Source organism: Nothobranchius furzeri, chromosome 13 (genome assembly GCF_043380555.1).
Source record: "Nothobranchius furzeri strain GRZ-AD chromosome 13, NfurGRZ-RIMD1, whole genome shotgun sequence".
NCBI classification, from domain to species: domain Eukaryota; kingdom Metazoa; phylum Chordata; class Actinopteri; order Cyprinodontiformes; family Nothobranchiidae; genus Nothobranchius; species Nothobranchius furzeri.
In genome coordinates, this window is record NC_091753.1 from 22750032 (window position 1) to 22775985 (window position 25954).

At 42.8% G+C, this 25954-nt stretch overlaps 1 protein-coding gene across 2 annotated transcripts in view; it reads right to left on the bottom strand.

Moving 5' to 3' along the window:
- The window catches only part of ulk2 (unc-51 like autophagy activating kinase 2), a 40903-nt gene that overhangs the window by 5308 nt on the left and 9641 nt on the right, over nt 1–25954 (bottom strand). Inside the window, exons 4-15 of one of the 2 annotated variants that reach the window (XM_054742901.2) lie at nt 23060–23092; nt 22715–22751; nt 18979–19152; nt 18273–18346; nt 18010–18111; nt 17867–17925; nt 17621–17703; nt 17488–17538; nt 17312–17400; nt 16817–16967; nt 5701–5758; nt 1271–1420 (exon numbers count right to left, since the gene is read on the bottom strand). In XM_054742901.2, coding sequence (XP_054598876.2) covers nt 1271–1420; nt 5701–5758; nt 16817–16967; nt 17312–17400; nt 17488–17538; nt 17621–17703; nt 17867–17925; nt 18010–18111; nt 18273–18346; nt 18979–19152; nt 22715–22751; nt 23060–23092 — 1061 coding nt within the window. Of the gene's footprint in view, nt 1–1270; nt 1421–5700; nt 5759–16816; nt 16986–17311; nt 17401–17487; nt 17539–17620; nt 17704–17866; nt 17926–18009; nt 18112–18272; nt 18347–18978; nt 19153–22714; nt 22752–23059; nt 23093–25954 lie in introns of both variants that reach the window. The other variant, XM_054742900.2, reaches the window with a different exon arrangement.

Sequence of the window (25954 nt, forward strand, 5' to 3'; positions counted from 1 at the left end):
CTCCCGGATGCCCCTCTGGGACAGAGCCAGCTGGGTATATCATGGACTCCTGGAAACAGTGGAACCTGATCTGCCTCTCTCAACTGTCTGTAGAGGATTCTGAAGACGTCTGGATATTCGTGGTGTTGGTGTCAGGTTTCTTGCTGTTTGGCCGGAGCGGTTACCTGGCTTACCAGAAAATTAACGAGCTTTCGAGGAATATTGGCTCGATCCCGGAGCTCAGGGATGGATTACACCGCACTGTGAATGCACAAACTCATATAATTGTCGAGATGAGTCGTAAGCTGGGGACTTTGGCTGAGATTCAGTCTCTGGCACAGAAGGTTGATGCCATCAAGGACAGAGTTGGTGGATCAGCACGGATTGGGATAGATTAATTACGCCATTATTGGATTTAGAGGGGTTGAGGACCAACAGAACACTAAGACAGAGAGGAAATTATCTCTGTCTGTCCCCAAAACAATTCTTATCTGAATCTGGTGTCCTTGGAGACTGTGAGGCTGAAGTGAAAACTCCCCCCTCAGAAGAAATGTGGAATGTCGCCGTCGCTATGGAAACTCTTTCTCCCTATCCCAGCCTGGGCGGGACTGTGACCGGTGAAGGCCGTGGAACCGTATCTAGGAGTCACTGTGCTCTCTAACCTATTATCTCCCTCCCCTGTCCAAATGGAGGTGATGAGCGCTGCTCCATGTGGCTGCACGCACCGAAGTGAGGAGAGTCCCAACCCTACCTCCCCACCTAGTGGACACTTATGTTGTGTAATGTATGAAGTCTGTGTGCACCTCTGTCTGAGGTGTTTTTGTGCATAGCAAATCTGTCCTCTCTGTTGAGGGTAACTCTGAAGTGCCTTTTTGACCCTATCCTCATATAAACCCTCTTGATCTGTTACAGTAGCTCGACTCAGGTTGCAAATGACCACAGTCACCGATTCTTGTCATGTATGTATGTCTGATCTCAGAATTGTGTGTACTGAAACTCTAATTTCCCTCTGGGATTAATAAAGTATCTTTGAACTGAATTGAATAAAAAGTAAAGATGTTAAAATCAGAGCTAAACATTCATGTCTGAAGAAAAGCTCAGAAAGTTCTGGAGGAGTCAGGTTAAATGGTTAATGAGTTCAAAACTTTACGACCATGTTTAGCTGATTTAGGTCAGAGAAACAAAAACAGGTTTAACCCATCTTTTTAGCCGGTAACTATATCTGTTAAACACTCATCAGCTACCAGGATCCTTTTCTATTGTTCTACTGAAACTGCACGTCCTTCCTTACCTGGGGGAGCTGTAGAGAGTGTTGCTTGGGCTGCTGGAGAGGTTCTGCTTGATGCGCTGGTAGTTTCGGACCTGAGTTGGGACAGGGATGGGGGTGGTTTCTGCCCGTGGGGACACCATGGAAGTCTGTCCTTGGGACGTCAGTGGCTGCCTGGAGGTAAATAATGGACAAAGGAGAGCAGTGAGCTGATCTGCTCTTCTCTGCAGCGTCCTACAGAGCCACGGCCCATATTATAAAGCCCTAGACAGGGTTCTGCTGCTGAGAGGAACAGAACAGAACCACTGTGGAGTGCTCCTGCATCTCTTTGTTTGGTGAAGTCAGGTTCTCATTTCCAAATGTGGATCCTAACAGTAGAACAGCTGGGGGGCAAAAGAAGGGGCCGGGCTTCCTTGTAAACACAGCAGAACCACCAATCAGCTTCAAGCTCAGCTGAATGTGTGTTTGTGTGTGTGTGTGTGTGTGTGGGGGGGGGGGGGTGCACGTGAGACACAGTCACAGAGTTCATCAGACACAGGAGGGGAAGTACAAAGCAGCACAGCTCATTTGCATCGCGTGTTGATCCAGAGGACAGAATGTTCTATTCGTGGCGTCAGACCCAGTCGGACTGTTGGTTTCATATAGAATGTTTAGGAAGGAGAGAGCCAGAGAGGAGCAGGAGGAGGAGGAGCAGAGCAGGAGGAGGAGGCAGAACGCTGTAGCAGCTAGGAGGCAGGATTGCATAATGACTGGGAGGGTCTGGAAGAGGGAGACATGTGAGGAAAGACCCGGCCACACAAAGAACCACAGAACAGTTCTGAGTATTCTGCACCATCACGTGTCTTTGTCCACATGTTTGACACCAACCAGAACATGGCTGACGAAGTCACTCCAGCAGACATTACATTGTTTTCCTGGTTGCTAAAAGCTCTATTGATCTGTTCTGAGCTTCAGGAAAACGAGTTGAAAAGGAACAAATCTGCTGCTGGTTATGAACCTGCCAGTTTTTACCTGGTGGACCGACTTATTCTGACGGCCTCCTTTCTCTCCACTCCGGTGGTCCAGAACACAGCATAGTCCCAATAAACACGAGTGTTTTGACTGTAAATATGTTACCAGTGATAAGTGAACCGTTCCGGTTAAATTATGTAAGGAGTTACAGGGGACAAGGACAGACAGGCGGGCTGAAGGGATGTGAGACAGATAAATATTAATCAGATAAATATGAAAAGAGAACAGGCTAGTTTTTACACCAGATAAAAACCAGGAAGGGACGGGTGCAGAGTCGAGTCTGACTGCAGGCCATCAAGAAAAGGAAGAGCATGACAAAAACAACAGAATAACTTAGAATAACTCAACAGGTAATGTTTAAAATCAAAGAAACGGCAAAAAAAGAAAAGCAACGTATTTAATTCTGCAGGTTTAACTAGAGGATGGCTTCTACTCTGTCCAGTCTAGACAGTCTAGATCTGTGTTTATCTAAAACCTGAGATTTAACCACCATGCCTCATCTGATTGCTCCAGTCTGAGCAGCTGATTTAGGTATGATCCTACTGGGAGCTGGTTTTACCAGGACCACAACAACAACCAGCGAGTTCTCTTTTCACTTCAACAGAAACTAAACACAATAATAAACCATTTAAATGTATTTGATTTCATGCGGACAAAGTGATCAGAAAACAGAACATGGAGACAAAGAAGGGAAGACTGACTGAGAAGTCTGAAGATAAATGTCTGTGAATGCATGTGTAACGTCCATCAATGGTCAGTTTTCACTTAAAAACTGACCTACATGCCACCGGTCACCGGCAGACATACATTCCATTCTCTAAGGTGGATTTTACATTCTACCTTCCAACAAGCAACAAGGTTCTGCAGATCTTGTTGACATTTCAGGAAGAACACGATGTCAGCCTGTGTTCCCAAACAAAGCCTTCTTCTGATAACACTGCAGGATTGCTCACTCAATAAATCAATAAAGTGACTATTTTCAGCTGATATGAGTTAATCAATCGTGAAATGGATGAACCAATGTTATATGAATACTAATGAAATGTTTTGATTAATCTGTGCTTAAATCACTGTGGTTGAAATCAAACATTTTGATATTATGATCAGTAATTTTAGACTCAACAAGTGAATCATTATCTACACTAAGACACAAGGTTCATTAGAGATAAATTAAAGTTAAGTTAAACGTCATGACACACAGATATTTTCTTAGCCACAAATCAGAACATCCTGTATCTGAAAGAGGCTTGACGTTCTGAGGTTTGCTTGTGAACACCCCTTAACATGGCACGTCCCGGTTGGCCAAAAAATCATGATATGAGAATATTAAAACAGAGCTCACCAGATGGTGAGTTAGTTCTAGAGAAAGCTACGGACAGGCCATCCGAAGCGAACCCTCTTCAACCCAAAGCTTTCGACAAGCTAAAAGCTGCCTACAGCTGACACAGTAAAACGGTCCCTTCAGCTATTCAGAAACAGCTGTTCTAGACGCAAACGATTTCACATGTGCATCTCTCCCTTGCAGAGCTGACAGAAGTAGTGATGCACATCATCGCGATATCAGCATGTGCAATACGCATCATTAAGAACAGAAAAACCGCAGTAATTGGTCAGCTCAGACGTTTGCTACACATAATGTATTTTGCCATTAAAACAAAACACAATATTTTTGACTGATCCAATAGAGCTCTTCACCCATTTGGCCAATCGGGTGGGTTCTTATAGGGCAGGCGCCCACCCCCTTGGCGGACGGCTCTTCATTTGGAAGGCCAGCAAACACTTGAGTTAGCTTCGCTCTGCTCTTTCTGCCGATTCTGTGCTTCGCAGGATCCACTAATTACCTTTTCTCGCTCCTTTTTATTTTCCCTTTCCTCGAATCTTTTGATCACAATTTTTGCCTTTCCCATTTATTATATTCTTGAAATCTTCAATTGATTTTTTTTTTGTTCTTCTGTTAAAGGGACTTTACGGAGTTTTGAATTTTTACGCTCGCGATTGCCCCCTCAGGCCAAAAGCGCAACGGCAGCTTCAATAGTAGGCTCGTGCACGAGGTGCGCATGCTGTACGTGCACACTCCTTAACGAAAATAACAGCTGAGATAGTCCTGTGTGTGTGTGTGTGTGTGTGTGTGTGGCCAGAGGACAGGAGAACGCGCAGCTAATTAATTAAATAATTTGGTTCTGTACCTTTCTCTTCAGCACAGCTGACAAAGGTTTATGATGGGTCAGTCCTCCTGCATGCTCAGATCATTCCCTTCCCTTGCTTGAAAAATTGTTCCAAAATGAATGTTGAACCCACATCTTTTTTATCTGTGAATTCAATGCCGTTCGGCGAGTCTCAAATAAAAATTTGGGCACCTTACTGTAAAAAAAATATACCATTAATGTAAAAAAAAAGACTAATGTTCACATCCAGATTCGAACCCGGGTCTTCTGCACGGGAGTCCAACGTCTTACCAGGTGAGTTTAGCGCCAGTGACGTATTTTGTATCTGTAACATTTATATCCTTGAAGACAGCTGAAAAAACGTTCAAAGAACGGTTTGGAGCGAAAATGGCTATTTTGTTGCTAATTTGCAGGAAATATCTAGAAGAAAGTAGCTAAGGGTCCTCAGAAATGTAGCTAGGTTCATCACTAGGCGTTAGGAACAGCAACAAAGTTGCTGAGTTGGCACTACCTCTCTCTCTGCTGCTAAAGCTACTGATAGCAAATGCTACGGGCTATGCCTGAGCGTGAACGCGCATGAAGCAGCCTGCTCGACCCGAGCAACTCTCTTATTCTGTGGTTTTACAGAAAAACAGGCAATCACAGTAAAAATGCCAGGGCTCATTCTACAGGACCAGGGCATTGCAGGAGAATGTATGAAGAAGAAATTTATTATTTCTACACGTTTTGGCTGTCAAACTTCCATAATGTCCCTTTAATTATTTATTTATTGCAAGTCATCACAATATTAATCACGTTATTGCGCATCGCAGGTTTTCCTAATATCGTGCAGCCCTACAGAGAAGTATAAATCAGTCTTAATGGTGAAACGGACCGTGGGAGCACATCACTAAACACACAGTTATGTCTCGCTGACACCATTTAATGTTGATGTTTGTGCTGAAATATTTGCATCAAGGTCTCATGAATGACTAAGTTCACATCCTTTTGGATACTAACGTGTTTAAGTTTTACTGGATAGTCTGAGCTGCTCCTCTTTCAGTCGTGCGTGTGTGCATTAGAGTAAACCTCCTCCAACACCTGGTTAGTTTCTGATTTATTTGCGATGATGCAAAGACTCAGAGTGACATTCACAGGTGGGCAGACCTGAGCAGGTGAGGTAAGACCTGGACTGGAACCCAATGCAGGAGGTGGAAGCAGGCAGAGATCTAAACACCGACTGATGACTGACTAGTCAACCAACAGAATCATCTTCAGTAATAACCGGGTTGTTCTTACCTCCCACAAATCAGGAACTCGGTGGATGGTCGACGGCCGGCTCCCGCAGGCTGCTCATCTGTGGATCAAAAATATGAAAATCACATGAGTCGGAAGGAGCGAGCGAGCAACAGACTGACGTGTGTGTGTGTGTGCGAGTCTATTAATGCATAGAGCTAATAATGGATAATTGCTAGGCACTAATTCATAGCAATAGCAGATGCGCCATGAGGATGCTTTTACTTCCACAATCATACATTTTTGGAGTTTATTTCGTATAAAACAACAATCAGCATCCCTACTAAACAAAAGTTTTTACTTTAATAAAATATATGAATTTTCTTTGTCTTTGTAACCCAGAAGCTAGAACCTTAATGAGGTATTAACTAATTGGCTTACTAATATGATCCATCCTCAATTTAGATAAAATATAAAATATAAATTAAGGAAATTAACAATACTAATTAATAGATATCTAATTAACTAATAGATAATTTCATAATGAATTATTGGAAGGGTGAATAACTAAAATAACGAGTTTAATATTAAACATCGGTTAAAACAAGAATCTTGAACATCCCTAACAGAAACAGAAGAGGAAAGCTGTATACTATTGGTCCAGGTGGGAATCTGAAATTTCATTGGCTGAGAGAAATAAGTCCCGCCTCCGCGAAATAAAACCGTGCGACGCAGCTGAGCGAGAGGAGAGACAAACGGCTGTGCAGCACGCAGATACAGAAAGCAAAGACTGAGCGGTTAGAGAGAGAGAGAGAGAGAAAAAAAAAAAAACAACGGTCGAGGCCGTGAAGAACCCTGATTTGGGTGCCGCATAGATAGAGGGAGAGGCGGACTTGACTCCTTCTAATAAGAGCTAGGAACTTGGAACCAACGCGGTGAGTAAAGAAAAAAGAAGAGAAAAAGCTAACGATGCAACTTAAAAAAAAAAGGAAACTTAAATAGCTTATCAAATTAATTCCATTCTTATAGATTTGTGTGGAGACGACAGAGTGAACCAATCCTCTGTAGGAGGGAACCGTTGGAGCGCGTTGGTGAGTGAATGAGATTAAATTCAGTAAATTATTAAATTCAAAAAGCTAATTACAGCAACCGAGGTGACAGCAGTGGGCTGCTAGACGTTAGATCCCAGGAGTTAACATCTCAAACTACCAGTTAACGGTGGTAGGGCATATAGGAGTTAACGGCTCAAACCGCCAGTTAACGGCGGTAGGGCATATGGGATTCCCAGGAGTTAACGGCTCAAACCGCCAGTTAATGGTGGTACGGCCTAGATGTACAAGGTCCTCAGGGGCGTTATAGCTAACGCCATAGAATTAGCAATGCGTCCCTTAACCAAACATTTAATAATAATAAAAATAGATAAATAAAAATAAATAAAAGCTAACTGATTAGGGAGGAATTATTTTACAAAGGTGGACCAAAGGACCAGAATTTATATTTTGTTGAATTTTGTTATAGAACATTTTATTTATTTATTTATTTATTTATTTATTTATTTATTGTGTTACAGATATACAAGGTGTCACAATGCTGTATAGAAACACAACTAAATGTATCCTTGTTGTCATGAATGTATTTCTTGTTGAATAGTGTAGAGTAATAGAATCTAACTGAGCCTATTGAGCTGAACAATTGTTGTCATATGTAATTATATTTCCAGAGCTACTGAGAATTATTTTAATAGACAATCAAATTGATGTTATGTTAGTTGAACTGTGAACCCAAACATGATTGGCTATGCCAATAGAGTGAAGCATTTGTTTAAGTCTGTAAGACTTTATGCTGTGATGTGACGAGAAGGGTCGATGCCAACTCGCTAACAGTCCTGTTGTTTACAGGCTGGGTTTTTTTTTCCTTGGGTTTGATCCCGACTCCTATGATCACTCACTTGGAACGAGAACTGGATTTCTTCCTGACGAGGGAGATGGCGAGCCTTAACCACTGAACGAACCAGGACATCTCAAGTAACTGAAGAGCAGACTGCTCTCTTCTGTGAACAATCTCAACGGTGTGGTAGGAAAAAATCGCACCACCGGACTCTGACTTTCACCCCAAGCGTGGGGATTTGACTTGACGCCGGCTGACTTGTGACTCATATGATCAAATCTCATACCGACCATTTTACTATTGTCGATTGTTTTCATCTGTTTTTGTGTGTTATCTTTATGTGTTATATTTCCCATTATTATTAAAATTTAGTATATAAACCGTTTCATGCTATACCCGTGACTCCAGTCATTCTTAAACAACCTCCAATTCTCCCCGAACCTAATTATTGGCCCATTTGTTTATTTTTTCTTTTAATTATCTTATTGTATCCTGTAATCCGGTTACATAAAACTTGGCGAGCCAGCCAGGAGAATTGTAGAGTTGTTACCTTAGCTAACCATTGACTGACATCATAAGAGTGCCTGGAGGTCACAGTGGTTTGCCATTTTGGCATTATTGGTACTTTTGAGTGTTTTAAAATGGAAGTTGTGAAAACAGAAAAGGTCAAAGTTTCAAATGCTGTTTTAATCAGTGGGTTAACTGATACAGACCTTGATAACGAAGTCTTTGGGTTTATGGAAGGATTCGGACTAGTTAACAGGCGCATTAAGTTACCAAACTGTGATCAGATTATTGTGGAGTTTCAACATGAAGCCACTGTTAAGGAATTAAAGAAACAATGTTTACCCTATGACAAACCTTGTACTAGGAACCCAGATGTTTTCTTTCATATTCAAGACCTAGCCAACGCGTACAGTCTAGAAACTAGCACATCTGCCACTGATGCCTATCTGTCAGAGCTCAGGGACATAGCTGCGCGTAGCAATCAATCATTTAAAGACCTTCTAATGGAGGAACTGGCAAAAATTGGGGAATCTTTAGGAAGGGATACCCATGCATCTGAACCAGTCACTGAACCAGAGCCAATGCTCCATAGTGACCAAGTTACATATTCCCTGCCTTTAACACCAGAAGTTAACTATATGAACAACTCAAAGGACAATTGTCCACCTACAGAGACTGGAAAACAAAACCCTTGCATTCCACCAAATCTTTTAAACACACCTGAGGTTCAGCGAGTTATTGTGGAACACATTGTTAAAAGCAGTGAGGTTATCCCTCCGCCTACTTCACAATACAGACTAAAACCGTTCTCAGGGCGAGTTCCACACCCTTCTTTTGAAACTGACTATGATACTTGGCGTAGTAGTGTAGTGTTATGCATAAATGATCCTTCACTCACCAAGTCCCAAATTGTACGAAGAATCGTGGAGAGTCTGTCAGCCCCAGCAGCGAGCATCGTTAAAGCTCTTAGTCCAAAATCCGACCCGGAAACGTACCTTGAACATCTCGATTCAGCTTACGCAGCTGTCGAAGACGGCGACGAGCTCTTTGCTCGCTTCTTAAACACAAACCAGGACAGTGGTGAAAAACCTTCCGATTACTTTCAGAGGTTATACACCTTGTTAAACCTAGTTATTCAGAGGAATGGAATTTCCTCCAGTGACGCCGACCAGCAGCTGCTCAAGCAGTTTTGCAGAGGCTGTTGGGACAGCTCGCTGATTTCAAACCTGCAACTCGAACAAAAGAAAGACAACCCGCCTCATTTTACAGCACTTCTCCTCAAACTGCGCACTGAAGAAGACAAACAGGCTACTAAAGCAGCACGCATGAAACAACACTTAGGGGCACAACGAACTAGAGTGTATTCAAATGTGCAAACAACATGCTCTCAGAGTAAAAACACTTGTGAACTGGAAATAGATGATAACTGTGATGACTTACGCAAACAAATCGCTGAGCTCAGGAGCCAAATTGCACAGCTTAAGGTTAACAACACAGATAAAAAGGCAAAGAAAACTCAAAAAGAGTCAAAACCCCGTGTGGGGACTAAAATTCCAGATGAGCCCAAACAGATTCAGCAGATAACAGCAGTGGTGCCCAGACCAAAGCCTGGATACTGTTTTAAGTGCGGAGAAGATGGGCACATAGCTTCTAGCTGTAGCAACGAGCCAAATCCAGCACTAGTTGCAACTAAAAGACTTGCTCTTAGACAGAAGCAGCGCGAGTGGGAGATGTCAAAGCCAATTGCTCAGTCTCCTCCTTTAAACCGGTAGAAGCTCCTATCGTGGGACAGATAGGTGCTAAAGTAGAACCAAGTCCCTCTAAGGAAAGGACAGAGAGACTTTTTTGCAAGCCAGTTCATGCTCATTCAGTGCCAAAACTTCCCAAAAGATTAGTGGGTGGGCGATGCACAGCTACAGTCTCAGTTAACAGTGTTGAATGTAATTGTTTACTGGATTCAGGGTCCCAGGTAACCACCATTGCCAATTCTTTTTACCAAGAACACTTACCTGACCTCTCAATTAAACCCATCAGTAATCTGTTAGAAGTCGAGGGCGCAAACGGTCAAGCAGTTCCTTATTTAGGATACATAGAGATAAGTGTCACATTTCCAAAAGAGCTCGATCAGTCTGGACTTGAGTTACCTACCCTTGCGTTAGTGGTTCCGGATATAAGCTCAAACTCTGATACACCACTACTCATTGGCACAAACACACTCGATCCTTTGTATGAGCAATTGTCTGCCAATAACTTACCTGATTCCAAGGCACTCTCTTATGGGTACCAACACGTGCTAAAAGCCTTAGCAGTCAGAAAAAAACAAAGCAAAGATGGACGAGTTGGTGTGGTGAAGCTTCGAGGGAGAACCCAAGAAGTTCTCCCTGCAAATAAAAAACTGTTACTAGAAGGGTTTATGCAACCCAGCCAAAACAAGCATGAGCCTTATGCACTCATTGAACAACCCACCAATGGTTCTCTACCAGGGGGTATAATTGTAGACTGTTGCCTCATTTCCTTACCTTCACATGGTCCATACAAAGTACCTGTTGTACTAAGAAACGAAACTAACCATGACATCACATACCCACTAACTGTGTGATCGCTGAGTTAGTTAAAGCCGATCGTGTTATGCCATATCCAGAACCTGACAAAAGTGATCAGAAAGTACTTGCGGCGTGTAGTTCGCAGCAACAGACTTCACCTTCAAACCCTCCTCTCAGTTTTGACTTCGGTACTTCGCCCTTGTCCGAAGAATGGAAAGGGAGGATCACCAACAAACTTAACACTTACTCCGATGTGTTTTCGCACCACGATCTTGATTTTGGTCATACACAACAGATAAGACATCACATCAACTTAAAAGACGAGACCCCATTCAAACAGAAATCTCGGCCGATCCATCCACATGATTATGAAGCCGTGAGAAAACATTTGGAAGCCCTCTTGGAAACCGGTATAATAAGAGAGTCGGAGTCTCCATTTGCCTCACCAATAGTGGTAGTTCGGAAAAAGAATGGTGAGGTACGTCTATGTATAGACTATAGAAAGCTTAATCTGCAAACCATTCGCGACGCATATGCCCTGCCTAACTTGGAGGAGTCCTTTTCTGCTCTCGCTGGATCACAGTGGTTTTCTGTGATGGACCTCAAGTCAGGTTACTATCAAATAGAGATGTGTGAAAAGGATAAACCTAAAACTGCTTTTGTTTGCCCGTTTGGGTTTTATGAATTTAACCGTATGCCACAAGGAATAACAAATGCTCCAAGCACTTTCCAACGGGTTATGGAAAAGTGTATGAAGGACATTAATCTGAAGGAAGTGTTAGTTTTCCTAGACGACTTGATCGTCTTTTCCAACTCCTTGGAAGAACACGAAACCAGACTTTCTCACGTTCTTGAACGGCTTAGAGAATACGGACTCAAGCTATCACCAGATAAGTGTCGTTTTTTCCAGACATCTGTGCGTTATCTTGGACATATAGTATCTCGAGATGGCATAAAAACCGATCCAGATAAGGTGGAAGCACTCAAAACATGGCCGAAGCCTCAGACTTTGAAGGAACTCCAATCTTTCTTAGGATTTACCGGTTATTACCGACGCTTCGTTAAAGATTACTCAAATATTGTCAAGCCACTAACATCTCTCACGGCTGGTTATCCACCCAAACGGAAAAACTTTAAAACACCACCATGTAGATCAAAGTACTTGAACCCCAAAGAACCCTTTGGGAATCGTTGGAGCCAAGACTGTGAGAAGTCCTTTCAAACTATTATTGAAAAACTTACCACTTCGTCAGTTCTTGGCTACGCTGACGCAAAACTCCCATATCTAGTACACACAGATGCTAGTACGACCGGACTCGGTGCAGCGCTATACCAAGTGCAAAACGGTGTCACACAGGTAATCGCTTATGCAAGTCGCGGTTTAAGCTCTAGTGAAACTAGGTACCCTGCGCACAAGTTGGAGTTTCTAGCCTTAAAGTGGGCCATAACAGATAAGTTTCATGACTATTTGTATGGGAACACATTCACTGTCATTACTGATAATAATCCGTTAACTTACCTCTTAACAACGGCAAAACTCGATGCAACGAGCTATCGTTGGCTAGCTGCGTTGTCCACCTATAATTTTGACATCAGATACCGTGCAGGTACACAGAACGTTGACGCGGATGGCCTGTCTAGGAGGCTGCATGATAAACCTGAAGACAACTCAAAATTCACTGAGGAATGCCAACGACTAGATGAGTTCCGATCTCATCTTTTATCCTCTGTCAAAGAAGTCGAGCTTCAACTTCAAGCCGAAGCAGTGAAGGCAACATGCCAAAAGCACATGGTCTTGGATGAGACTGATTCTCCTTGTGGTTTAGTTCAGTCACTTGCCATGTCTGCAGCGGCCATTCCAGACCTATTCCAGTTGGAAGACAATAGTGACAGTTTCTTTGCTGTGCCCAAGTATAACCATGCTGACCTTGTCTCCTTGCAGAGGAAAGATCCAACCATTGGCCGAGTCATTCAGCTGCTTATGACTGACAATAAACCGCCAACTGATACTATTGCAGAACCCCCGGTGGTTCTTAACCTTTTGAGAGAGTGGAAACGGTTTGAGTTTCAAAATGATTTACTGTACCGGAGACGCCAATTAGGACCAGAGACATCATTGCAGTTAGTCTTGCCTGATTCATTACGTTCAACAGTCATGCAAAGCCTACATGATGATATGGGGCATCTTGGGGTTGAACGTACGACAGATCTCATTCGGTCCCGTTTTTACTGGCCAAGAATGGCTAGTGATATCGAAATCAAAGTTAAAACTTGCGAAAGATGTATCCGTCGGAAGGCCCTCCCTGACAAAGCTGCTCCAATGGTGAGTATTACCACCACCAGACCTATGGAGTTAGTTTGCATGGATTTTCTCTCCATAGAACCAGACAGTAAGAACACTAAAGATGTCTTAGTGATTACAGACCATTTTACAAAGTATGCAGTGTCCATCCCAACCAAAGATCAGAAAGCCACCACCGTCGCGAAGAACCTGTGGGAACATTTTTTAGTCCACTACGGGTTTCCTGAGCGTCTTCATAGTGATCAGGGACGGGATTTCGAATCACGTACAATCAAGGAACTTTGTTCTTTACTTGGTATCCGTAAAGTCAGAACGAGCCCTTATCACCCTCGTGGCAACCCCGTTGAACGGTACAATCGTACATTACTCAGCATGTTGGGAACTTTACAAGCCACTGAGAAACATCACTGGCGCGATTTTGTAAAACCACTTACTCACTCGTACAATTGTACAAAAAATGACGTGACGGGATACTCTCCCTACGAGCTAATGTTTGGTAGGCAGCCTCGGTTGCCTATAGATATTGCCTTTGGGTTACCGCATTTGAACAAGCCCTCTATAACTCATTCTCAGTATGTTAAAGAACTGAAGAGTCATCTGGAACAGAGTTATGACATTGTCATAAAAAACTCTCAAAAAACAGCGAGGAAGAACAAAGAACGGTTCGACAGAAACATTCGTGAGTCCACACTAGGTGTGGGAGATCGTGTTTTAGTCCGAAATCTTCGCTTAAGAGAAAAGCATAAATTAGCAGACAAATGGGAGCAAACAGTGTATATAGTTCTCAAACAGATGGAAAACTTGCCAGTATACACTGTAAAACCAGAGAACGGAGAAGGACCCAACAGAACACTCCACAGAGATCTTTTACTGCCTTGTGGTTTTCTCTCTTCATTAGAAAATGAAACAGAACGCGTTACGAAACCTAGCAGACCTCATACAAGACAGAGTTCAGCCTTAGAACCTGACCCAGATGAGCCACTTGACGAAGAGGTAGATGAGTTTTATTACTCTGATCTTCCACAAGTGCTAAACCGACCATCCTATCAAATAGCGGTCACCTTGCCAAATAGGGAACTCATAGCAGATCCAGGACCGGTAAATAATATTCAACAACAAAACACACTATCCTTACACACAGGGGATCGCAAGGAACCAACCTTAGCTGGTAATGAAAATGCTGAATTGTCCTTACTTGACAAAGGCATCAACACCGAAACATTCTTACCTGACAGAATGAGTGAAACTGCGACATTCTTACCTGAAAGAGTGAAAGAAGCAGCAACATACTTACCTGAAAAAACGAAAAAAAACGAAGTATACTTACCTGACGTAGAAACGGGGGATGAAACTAACACAAACCTACCTCAATTGGATGGTGTCCTAAAGTCGCAGCAACGTGATGTAAGTTTTGAACCCATCATACACGATCAGACACATACATCTGAAAAGACCAAAGTCTTAGAGAATAGCTCATCAGCTCTGTCGGAAACAGAGAGCTCACTTCGTCCTGTCTCAGTTGAGAATCAAACCGAAACGGATGAGCATGATACTGTGCAACCAGAGATGTATGTCAGGAGATCTGAACGAAGTAGTCAGCCTCCTCAAAGACTAACTTACTCTCAATTGGGCAATCCACTAGTGACCGTAGTTAGGTCCCTTTTCCAAGGACTTAATAAAGCTTTTATTGACTCTCTTACTCAAGAAGTTGTGTACCCCGTAGAAACAATGCACAGGGACGTGCATGATATTTAATGGGGGAGGATGTAACCCAGAAGCTAGAACCTTAATGAGGTATTAACTAATTGGCTTACTAATATGATCCATCCTCAATTTAGATAAAATATAAAATATAAATTAAGGAAATTAACAATACTAATTAATAGATATCTAATTAACTAATAGATAATTTCATAATGAATTATTGGAAGGGTGAATAACTAAAATAACGAGTTTAATATTAAACATCGGTTAAAACAAGAATCTTGAACATCCCTAACAGAAACAGAAGAGGAAAGCTGTATACTATTGGTCCAGGTGGGAATCTGAAATTTCATTGGCTGAGAGAAATAAGTCCCGCCTCCGCGAAATAAAACCGTGCGACGCAGCTGAGCGAGAGGAGAGACAAACGGCTGTGCAGCACGCAGATACAGAAAGCAAAGACTGAGCGGTTAGAGAGAGAGAGAGAGAGAAAAAAAAAAAACAACGGTCGAGGCCGTGAAGAACCCTGATTTGGGTGCCGCATAGATAGAGGGAGAGGCGGACTTGACTCCTTCTAATAAGAGCTAGGAACTTGGAACCAACGCGGTGAGTAAAGAAAAAAGAAGAGAAAAAGCTAACGATGCAACTTAAAAAAAAAAGGAAACTTAAATAGCTTATCAAATTAATTCCATTCTTATAGATTTGTGTGGAGACGACAGAGTGAACCAATCCTCTGTAGGAGGGAACCGTTGGAGCGCGTTGGTGAGTGAATGAGATTAAATTCAGTAAATTATTAAATTCAAAAAGCTAATTACAGCAACCGAGGTGACAGCAGTGGGCTGCTAGACGTTAGATCCCAGGAGTTAACATCTCAAACTACCAGTTAACGGTGGTAGGGCATATAGGAGTTAACGGCTCAAACCGCCAGTTAACGGCGGTAGGGCATATGGGATTCCCAGGAGTTAACGGCTCAAACCGCCAGTTAATGGTGGTACGGCCTAGATGTACAAGGTCCTCAGGGGCGTTATAGCTAACGCCATAGAATTAGCAATGCGTCCCTTAACCAAACATTTAATAATAAAAAAAATAGATAAATAAAAATAAATAAAAGCTAACTGATTAGGGAGGAATTATTTTACAAAGGTGGACCAAAGGACCAGAATTTATATTTTGTTGAATTTTGTTATAGAACATTTTATTTATTTATTTATTTATTTATTTATTGTGTTACAGATATACAAGGTGTCACAATGCTGTATAGAAACACAACTAAATGTATCCTTGTTGTCATGAATGTATTTCTTGTTGAATAGTGTAGAGTAATAGAATCTAACTGAGCCTATTGAGCTGAACAATTGTTGTCATATGTAATTATATTTCCAGAGCTACTGAGAATTATTTTAATAGACAATCAAATTGATGTTATGTTAGTTGAACTGTGAACCCAAACATGATTGGCTATGCCAATAGAGTGAAGCATTTGTTTAAGTCTGTAAGACTTTATGCTGTGATGTGACGAGAAGGGTCGATGCCAACTCGCTAACAGTCCTGTTGTTTACAGGCTGGGTTTTTTTTTCCTTGGGTTTGATCCCGACTCCTATGATCACTCACTTGGAACGAGAACTGGATTTCTTCCTGACGAGGGAGATGGCGAGCCTTAACCACTGAACGAACCAGGACATCTCAAGTAACTGAAGAGCAGACTGCTCTCTTCTGTGAACAATCTCAACGGTGTGGTAGGAAAAAATCGCACCACCGGACTCTGACTTTCACCCCAAGCGTGGGGATTTGACTTGACGCCGGCTGACTTGTGACTCATATGATCAAATCTCATACCGACCATTTTACTATTGTCGATTGTTTTCATCTGTTTTTGTGTGTTATCTTTATGTGTTATATTTCCCATTATTATTAAAATTTAGTATATAAACCGTTTCATGCTATACCCGTGACTCCAGTCATTCTTAAACAACCTCCAATTCTCCCCGAACCTAATTATTGGCCCATTTGTTTATTTTTTCTTTTAATTATCTTATTGTATCCTGTAATCCGGTTACATCTTCTTTGTGTCAGTGGAAAATAAAACCAGTTTCTCACAGGTGTGCAGTAACAGAAACTGATCAACCACCTCACAGGAACCCTTATAGGCACTCAGAACCCTGCAGCTGAGGCTCTGGGTTCCACGCTGAGGTGAGTTACAGGTAAATTATTCCTGCAGCATGCAGGCTGAGCCACTTACAGCTGTCAGCTGAGATGTGAGGCACCAGAACAAAATCATCTGTGTCACTGGAGGAGTTCTTGCTGCTGGTGCTTCCTGCAGACTCTTTGGACAGCTGCAGGTAGTTGGGTGGGCCGAGCGGAGGGGAAGACAGACCATCCTCAGCTAGAGTCTGCATGTCCGGGAGAGACTATTCAGACAGAGCGGAGCCACGAAGAAAAACAAACAATAAATTATTACATAACCTACAAAAGGCTATAAAGTGCTCAGATTGGGCTCTGCCATCAGGCGAGCCACTAAATACTAGTAACAAGACTGACAACCTCATTCATTCTACTTCCACTGCTGCGAACTAAGATCAGCCACCAGACAGAGAGCGATAAAACAAGTGTGCCTTGCTCTGGTCTTCTTCTCTCTCCTGTATTAAGGTCGTTTGCACTGTAAACGCCAGGGAGGCCTGATAAATGCTCCATTAACCTGGTAACGGTGCAGTAGTAATCCCTACATCAGACTCACAGGAGGAGAACTGTAGCGGATGCACGGGGAGCTGCCACAGGAACTTTCCGTCACAGCGTTGGAGGCGCTGGGGACTGGCACTGGGCATGCTGGGAAAACAAACTTACCATTAATCACAGCGTCAAGGTGGGTGATGGGGAAAGTGGAGCAACGGTTCAGGAATTTACCCTGCTTACATTTTTTCACAGTGGATGATGCCTCGAGGAACGGATGGTTGAAGAATGTGTCTGCAGAGCAGAGACGTTGACAGAGCAGCATTACAGCAGGGCTTTAAAACCACCCGCCGTACCCTCATCTGTAAACACTCACCAAAGTCCATCCTGTCCTTCTGGTTCCTCTGCAGTAGACCCAGCAAAAGCTCACCGAGATGTGGGGACGTCTCCCTCGGGATTCTGTATGATGGGAACATCAGCACCATGTTTATAATAATGTGTCAAAGTAACAGCATGAATAAACTACAGCTCATGCTGGACAAACTAGTAAAGCTACATGAGCCCAAAGCAGAAAAGCACTTAAATCAGCTGCATGTGTGTTTAGTTACGAGATCAAACTTACACAGGCAGCAGGTTTTTGTTCTTCTCATAAAACAGCCTTAAATCTTGGGGGCTATTGGCCTGAGAAATGGGACACAGAGCTGGAATAAGACACAGATATAGAGTAATAATCACATGTATTAACAACATGTGAGCCGTACCAACCTGGAACGGGGGCTTCCCAACCAGACACTGATAGATGACGGTCCCAATGCTCCACAGGTCAGCTTTGGCGTCGTAGTTCTGGGACATGATGACCTCTGGGGCCTGAGAAAGGTCAGAGCAAAGTAAGACCCGGAACACAGCAGAGGTGCTTACGGAGCAGAAGGTTCAAGTTGATCTGTTTCCTAAACAGCTTATTTACAGGTGACCCCCTACACACACACACACACACACACACACACACACACACAAAAAGGACTACTGACCATGTACATGGGTGAGCCACACAGCGTGGCAGCCATCATGTTGCTCTGGAGATATCGAGCGAAGCCAAAGTCAGCTGCAGGACAGAAGCAGGAGATTCAGCAGTGAGATAACATTCGCGCACGCGCGCGCACACACACACACACACACACGCACACACACACACGCGCGCACACACACACACACACACACACACACACACACACACACACACACGCACACACACACACACACGCTCTAATAAAACCTGTGGTTTTAAATCAGGACAATGTCTGGGAAACCATGCCCCATCACTCCCAGAAGGGAGTCACATCACCTGACACGTCATCCTCTACTCTGACTTTGAGTTAAAGCCACATCCGACCCAAACATCATCATGTGGTTTGTTATCACGCTCAGCTGCTAACAGATTGTAGCTCAGTGTCTGGTAACCTGACTGAGGTGGAGAGATTTTTGAGAGTCCAGTCCAGTGGTTCAGGAAATATGTTGCTGTCAGATGAACAAACACATGATCTCCTTCCTCAGTAGGCAAGTGAGAAAAACACACCCAGAAACATCCAAAACTCAGTGCAGCTGAAGTCTGATGCAGAAATCATTGTTCTTTGGTTCAAAAATATATTTAACTGTATCTCCTTTAAGCTTCTGTATCAAAGAACATCAGAGACGTCATCAATCAGCTTCACCAATGGACTACTGCGAGTCGCTCACCTATTTTGATGCGGATGCCACTTATGTTGGACTTCTTGCGTCCCGCGTAGGACAAGAGAATGTTCTGTGGTTTCAGGTCCCGGTGGATGACGCCTTTGCTGTGGAGGATTCTCATGGCAGCAGCAATCTGTTGGAGGAAAACCCTCAGTGTGTCCTCTCCGAGTGTCCCCTTAGCTTCAGAAAGGAGAAAGAAGACTCACTTCACTTCCTGGGGCAGTTTTATGTTGCCTGTGTTTCACTTGTGGTGTACGCCTGGTATTTCACATCTCTCTCTCTCTGTGTGTGTGTGTGTGTGTGTGTGTACGTGCGTGCGTGTGTGTGTGTGTGTGATGCTGTTTCTACAGAAACACTGTACATTCACGTCTTCATTTAACTCAGAGTAGTAGGTCTCTAGCCAGCAGCAGACTGAATGAGCCAAATGAACTAATACTCTGGCCAAAAACAAACCAGGTTCTGGTTCTAGTTCTGAACCGACCCAAACAGGAAGACTAACCTGTTTTGGGTCGGAATGGTAAACCTGCTAGCCTGGCCAGCCATGCCAAAGCTTCCTTATGGGAAGCAAAGGGCCTGGTAATGCACCCATTCAAATAACCCCACCCCTTGAGAATTCTAACCGAGCCAATCAGCGCTGAGCAGCGTACATCACACACCGCAACGCTGATTTTCTCATAAACAACGAAGACTTTGTCTGAAGTGGATTTTGCTGCAGCTCTGTCCTCTGTTCTAAATGACTTGGACACGTCAGTAAACCCACATCAAGAAGAAGCACTAAAAGCCTTTCTTCTGAAGAAAGATGCTTGCGCCAGTGCAGGGGATCTGCTGTCCTCCTGGGTTTTGTTTGGTTTTAACCCCTTTTTGGGTGCATTCGTTTGGATTCGTTGGAGTTTTAAACTGTGGTAGTTTTTAAATCTTGGTGATAAGATTTTTAAAGGTTAACTGTATTTGGTGCAATTTTACTGACTTTGGTTTTTAAACACCTTCGTGTGGTAAAGCTTTTAAAATAAGCTTTTACCAGGTGTCTTAATCAGTAAATTGTTTGGGACATTTTATCAACTTTGGGATTTTAAAACACCTTCTGCTTGGTTAAACTTTTAATATAAGTTTTAACCAGGTGTTTTATAGTTGATTTGGCTGTGTAATGTTAACCTTTTTAGAGAGATCTGTTTGCTTGTGTTTTAATACCTTTTTGTTACAAATAAACCCATTTTAAACTCCTCCGCCAGCTAAAACTCTACAGCAACATGCGATACAGTTGTCATTTCCGCCTTTTTTCTGATTGTTTATTTTTGAGCTGGCTAGTCCCACCCCTCATGGTGCTCTCTGCCTATGAGTATCCAGACTCCTCTGTGTAGAATAGACAGGCCAGGCTAAAACTTGTCGGAAACACATTCTAAGCTGATAACGGAAGTTACGGTGTAACTATGGTTCTGTGAGTTCCTGGATGACTGCCAGTCACAGGGGTCACTCGGAACTTCTCGGGTGAGAAGATCCCGGGAGACCCGAACGTAGCTATCGGCGCGTAATTTATAGACTCGCGACCAGGTGCGCTACGTGTCACGTGCGTGACTTTGTTTACATTAGTACTCGACCTGCGCAGAGCGCGAGGAGATACATCCACTCTGTTTACTGCCACTGGCAGTCAGGAGGGAACGAAACAGAACATCCATAGACCTGGAGAGGTCAGCAGTCCATCACAGGGACATAGAGAGACAAACAGGACATGCAACCAATCACACCAAGAGACAATTAAGAGCAGGTGTGTCCGGTTCTGGTCTACAGGGAGTGCAGAATAATTAGGCAAATGAGTATTTTGTCCACATCATCCTCTTCATGCATGTTGTCTTACTCCAAGCTGTATAGACTTGAAAGCCTACTACCAATTAAGCATATTAGGTGATGTGCATCTCTGTAATGAGAAGGGGTGTGGTCTAATGACATCAACACCCTATATCAGGTGTGCATAATTATTAGGCAACTTCCTTTCCTTTGAGAAAATGGGTCAAAAGAAGGACTTGACAGGCTTAGAAAGGTCAAAAATAGTGAGATATCTTGCAGAGGGATGCAGCTGTCTTAAAACTGCAAAGCTTCTGAAGCGTGATCATCGAACAATCAAGCGTTTCATTCAGAATAGTCAACAGGGTCGCAAGAAGCGTGTGGACAAACCAAGGTGCAAAATAACTGCCCATGAACTGAGAAAAGTCAAGCATGCAGCTGCCAAGATGCCACTTGCCACCAGTTTGGCCATATGTCAGAGCTGCAACATCACTGGAGTGCCCAAAAGCACAAGGTGTGCAATACTCCGAGACATGGCCAAGGTAAGAAAGGCTGAAAGACGACCACCACTGAACAAGACACACAAGCTGAAACGTCAAGTCTGGGCCAAGAAATATCTCAAGACTGATTTTTCTAAGGTTTTATGGACTGATGAAATGAGAGTGAGTCTCGATGGGCCAGATGGATGGGCCCGTGGCTGGATTGGTAAAGGGCAGAGAGCTCCAGTCCGACTCAGACGCCAGCAAGGTGGAGGTGGAGTACTGGTTTGGGCTGGTATCATCAAAGATGAGCTTGTGGGGCCTTTTCGGGTTGAGGATGGAGTCAAGCTCAACTCCCAGTCCTACTGCCAGTTTCTGGAAGACACCTTCTTCAAGCAGTGGTCCAGGAAGAAGTCTGCATCTTCAAGAAAAACATGATTTTCATGCAGGACAATGCTCCATCACACGCGTTCAAGTACTCCACAGCGTGGCTGGCAAGCAAGGGTATAAAAGAAGAAAAACTAATGACATGGCCTCCTTGTTCACCTGATCTGAACCCCATTGAGAACCTGTGGTCCATCATCAAATGTGAGATTTACAAGGAGGGAAAACAGTACACCTCTGAACAGTGTCTGGGAGGCTGTGGTTGCTGCTGCACGCAATGTTGATGGTGAACAGATCAAAGCACTGACAGAATCCATGGATGGCAGGCTTTTGAGTGTCCTTGCAAAGAAAGGTGGCTATATTGGTCGCTGATTTGTTTTTGTATCGTTTTTGAATGTCAGAAATGTATATTTGTGAATGTGGAGATGTTATATTGGTATCACTGGTAAAAATAAATAATTGAAATGGGTATACATTTGTTTTTTGTTAAGTTGCCTAATAATTATGCACAGTAATAGTCACCTGCACACACAGATATCCCCCTAAAATAGCTAAAACTATATATATATATATATATATAAACATATACATATATATATACATATACATATATATACATATACATATATATATATATAATAACGTTGGTGTTTCATCAAGCCCGTTTGCCAATACTAACCTTTTCTCTGTTTGTGTGGAGAAATGAGTAATAGTTACGGTTTGGGAGGTAAATCCAGTGGTTTAACTCTACACTGACCCAGTATGACAGAACACAGGTCTCACCATAATCATTATCAGTGAACAGAAGCACAGAGGACAGATGAACCAGTAAAAGAACAGGTGCACCAATAGAGGCACAGAGGACAGGTGCACCAGTAAAAGCACAGAGAACAGGTACACCAGTAAAAGCACAGAGGACAGGTGCACCAGTAAAAGCACAGAGAACAGGTACACCAGTAAAAGCACAGAGGACAGGTGCACCAGTAAAAGCACAGAGGACAGGTGCACAATTTTTATGTTGCTACGTTAGTTACAATTGTGTGTAGGGCTAGTTCGCTCATGAGTGAGTGAGTGAGTGAGTGAGTGAGTGAGTTACATACCTTGCAGATAGTCAGCCAAATCCCCTCCATTGCAGTACTGCACACAAGCACACAGCCAAAGTGAAATATGTCAGACTCAGAGGGGTTCAATCTCAGCCCAGATACCATGAGCAAAATATCTGGAGCCTTATCCATTGGTCTGGTCTGAGCATCCACACAAAGCTAGTGAGTTAGCCACATTAGCAACAGAGCAATCTCTTATGGTGCTATGGGAGCCACATGGTCTCACATGAATAATCCATGATAGTGCAACATTAAAAAATTAATAAGCATGTAAAATCACAATATGATGATTGAAGCAGCAACATATGAAACATGCACACACACACGTGGTTCTGCACTTACCTCCATGACCAGAAATACAGAGCTGGGAGTTTCCTGGAAGAGAAGAGAGACAGAATCAGTTAGAAGCAGCTGTCAGAGTCAACAGCAGGGAAAACAGCCAGTGGAACACATCCACACAACAACACACGCTTCTTTCAAACATCTATCAACTCAATCTGTTTCACTTGGTGCTTCATGCGACCAGTATAGAGTAGGAGTGTTTACTGGCAATATGACATATATCACAGTACAGAGGAGCCATTTGAAATTTAAATGTGATTTAATTTCATAGGATTTATTTGGAAAACTCAGGCCAGATACTCCCAACACACATCCAGTCAGTGTTATCGCGAGACACATCCAGTGTCGAGATCTCGTTGTTCCATCAGGATGGAGGGTAAAAAGGGATCTGTGGTTCAGCAGCTGATGGAGAAGACCAAAACTCCAAATTAACAAGGTTTTTTTTTTGTTGTTGATCTAAAGTAAATTTAACATTAAGAATGGAAATGGATTCATTTATCATAGTTTACCTCATACATCTCGTCTAGAATAAGTTTGAAGAAGACACAACTCCGGATCCGGTTGCGCCGTAAGATGGCTGCACCGACGAGAGCTCCCAGTCAACTCAGCAAAAATGTTACCTCAACCATTACACTTAAACACACACTTAAACACACACAACACAGGATACAGATGTTACCCTGCAGCTCCACAAGTAAAATTTAATCTGAACTGGTTACTTCATTTTAATGTTACTACTCACTTTTTTTAGATATATTTATATTTAGTCATCTATACTTACTTATCTATTTAGTAAGCTTTTACTTTTAGCATGACTCTCTAATATTTTGCTTTTACTGTATTATACCTTCTTTTTTCTATTGTATTATGCTGCTGAGAGACCGCTGCTCGTAAAACACATTTCTTTGCAATGTTGACCCTGAGCTACCTTGCATATGACAAATAAAACTAAACTAAACTACCTCAAAACAAAAAACATCAGGCGCTAAAGAACCAGCTGAGATAATAAAGGAAAAGATTCTGGACCCAGGTTTGTCTGAGGACTCCTCCCAGTCCTAATAAGAGGAACTTCATCATGAGAACAAAGGTCAACCAAACATCTGAGCCGGGCCATAATGGGTTTGTTTCTCCATATGGTTCTGAAGTAGCTCAGGCATTTCCTAATCGGCTGCTCATTGCTGAAGAACAGCTGTGGAAAACTAAACACGGAGCAGGCAGGACATGAGGCTTCTGCTGCAGGAGACGTTTCAACAGGCAGGTGGTGACAGCAGCACATAGGGCTGCCTTTGTTTGTGTTTGTAGAGGAAGCAGCAGTTAACGGTTAGGAAAGAGACTACTGGATGTGTTCATGAGCCAGTGCTGTCTGGAAGGTTCTGTTCACACATTGGCTGCATCCATGATAAAAAAAAATAATCAGTGGTCTTTGGTCACAGATGGCCGGTTGCCGGCTGAGAGCAGAGCTCCAAAACAATCATTTGCAGCACAAGATATTCCAAAACAAGCTGTGATATAAATAGAATTGCTGTCATAACAGGCTCACACTCATGTCATGGCTTCACAGGAAACTACAGCTACAGGCTGGGTGGAGATGGAGGGATTCTGATTTAGTGGGATCTGAAGCCCACGTAGGCACGCGCGCACACACACACACACACGCAAACATAATTTTGACTATGAGGAATCTGAGCACCACTGGGTCTGGTTGGCTGCTTCACACTGCGTCCCATTTCCAATCCAGGAGCAAAGCCTTATGCAACAGTATGTGCAACAGTAGCGGAATACTAAGAATTGAGATGGTATTTGTAAGTCTGTGTGTGTGTGTGTGTGTGTGTGTGCGTGCATGTTTGTGTGTGTGTGTTGCTGGTAAAGAGCAAAAAACATGTCATAGATTTAAGGCTGTTTACAAAGACAGTGTGTTTTACAGCAGATCCAAACTTAACACAAGTGTTTACTCATGTTAAAGTGATGATCCAGCATGTTAAACAGTGAGCACATGTTACTGCAGCAGTGAAGGGGGCATGGTGGTGTGTTTTGGTTCACAATAAGAGTGTTTTCCTCTGACTGTTGGCTCCACCCAGTTCAATGTCTAGAAAACTGAGCTCTGAAAGAACATACAGCGAGGCTGGCTTTCCAGGAAAAACCCCTCCAAAAGTCCTGGTTCAGAGATTCCAGGAACACACAGCTGTCCAACTTTAACATGTGGAGCAATAATAACAAATAAAACACACACACACACACACACAGTGCATTTCTGCCTCTAAAACAGTCCATGTTTGATGTCTTTTCTTGTTTTTCTAAGACTGGAGCTTTTTAAAGTAGTCCTGTTTCATTAACAGGAAGGATTTCTACAATAAAAGATACAACTAAACCAAATCTCAAGTAAACTTAAGTAAAACCTCCTTCCAGAGCTTTAAATGCTAACATAACATCTGTTTCTCTTGTGAATGAAACGGTTGGGTTATTTGGATAAAAAGGGAGAAACAGACTAAAAACCATGACCTCACAAAACCAGTTGAGCGTCACTTAGCTGTACTGGGGGGGGAAATAAAAGCTTTACCTTATATTAGGATTGGAGTTATTTTACTCTGATACAGATGGTGAACGTTCCACTTCAGTACATCTACAGAGAAACTACCAAAGATCTCATATCTTTCATATTTGACCCTTTAACAGCACCAGTCTTAATTTTGTTGACAAAATATTTTTGTGTTTTTTGTGATGAATGAACTAAAGGAAAACAGAAAAGATACGTCTATAAAGACAAAATTATGGCGAACATTGATCAACATTTTTGTCAATGAACAAATTAAAGACATCTCAACAAAAATTGCACAGTTACGAAAAACCAATCAGAGAACGAAAAAAGTGGAACAGGAAAAAGAGCCAATCAGCAAA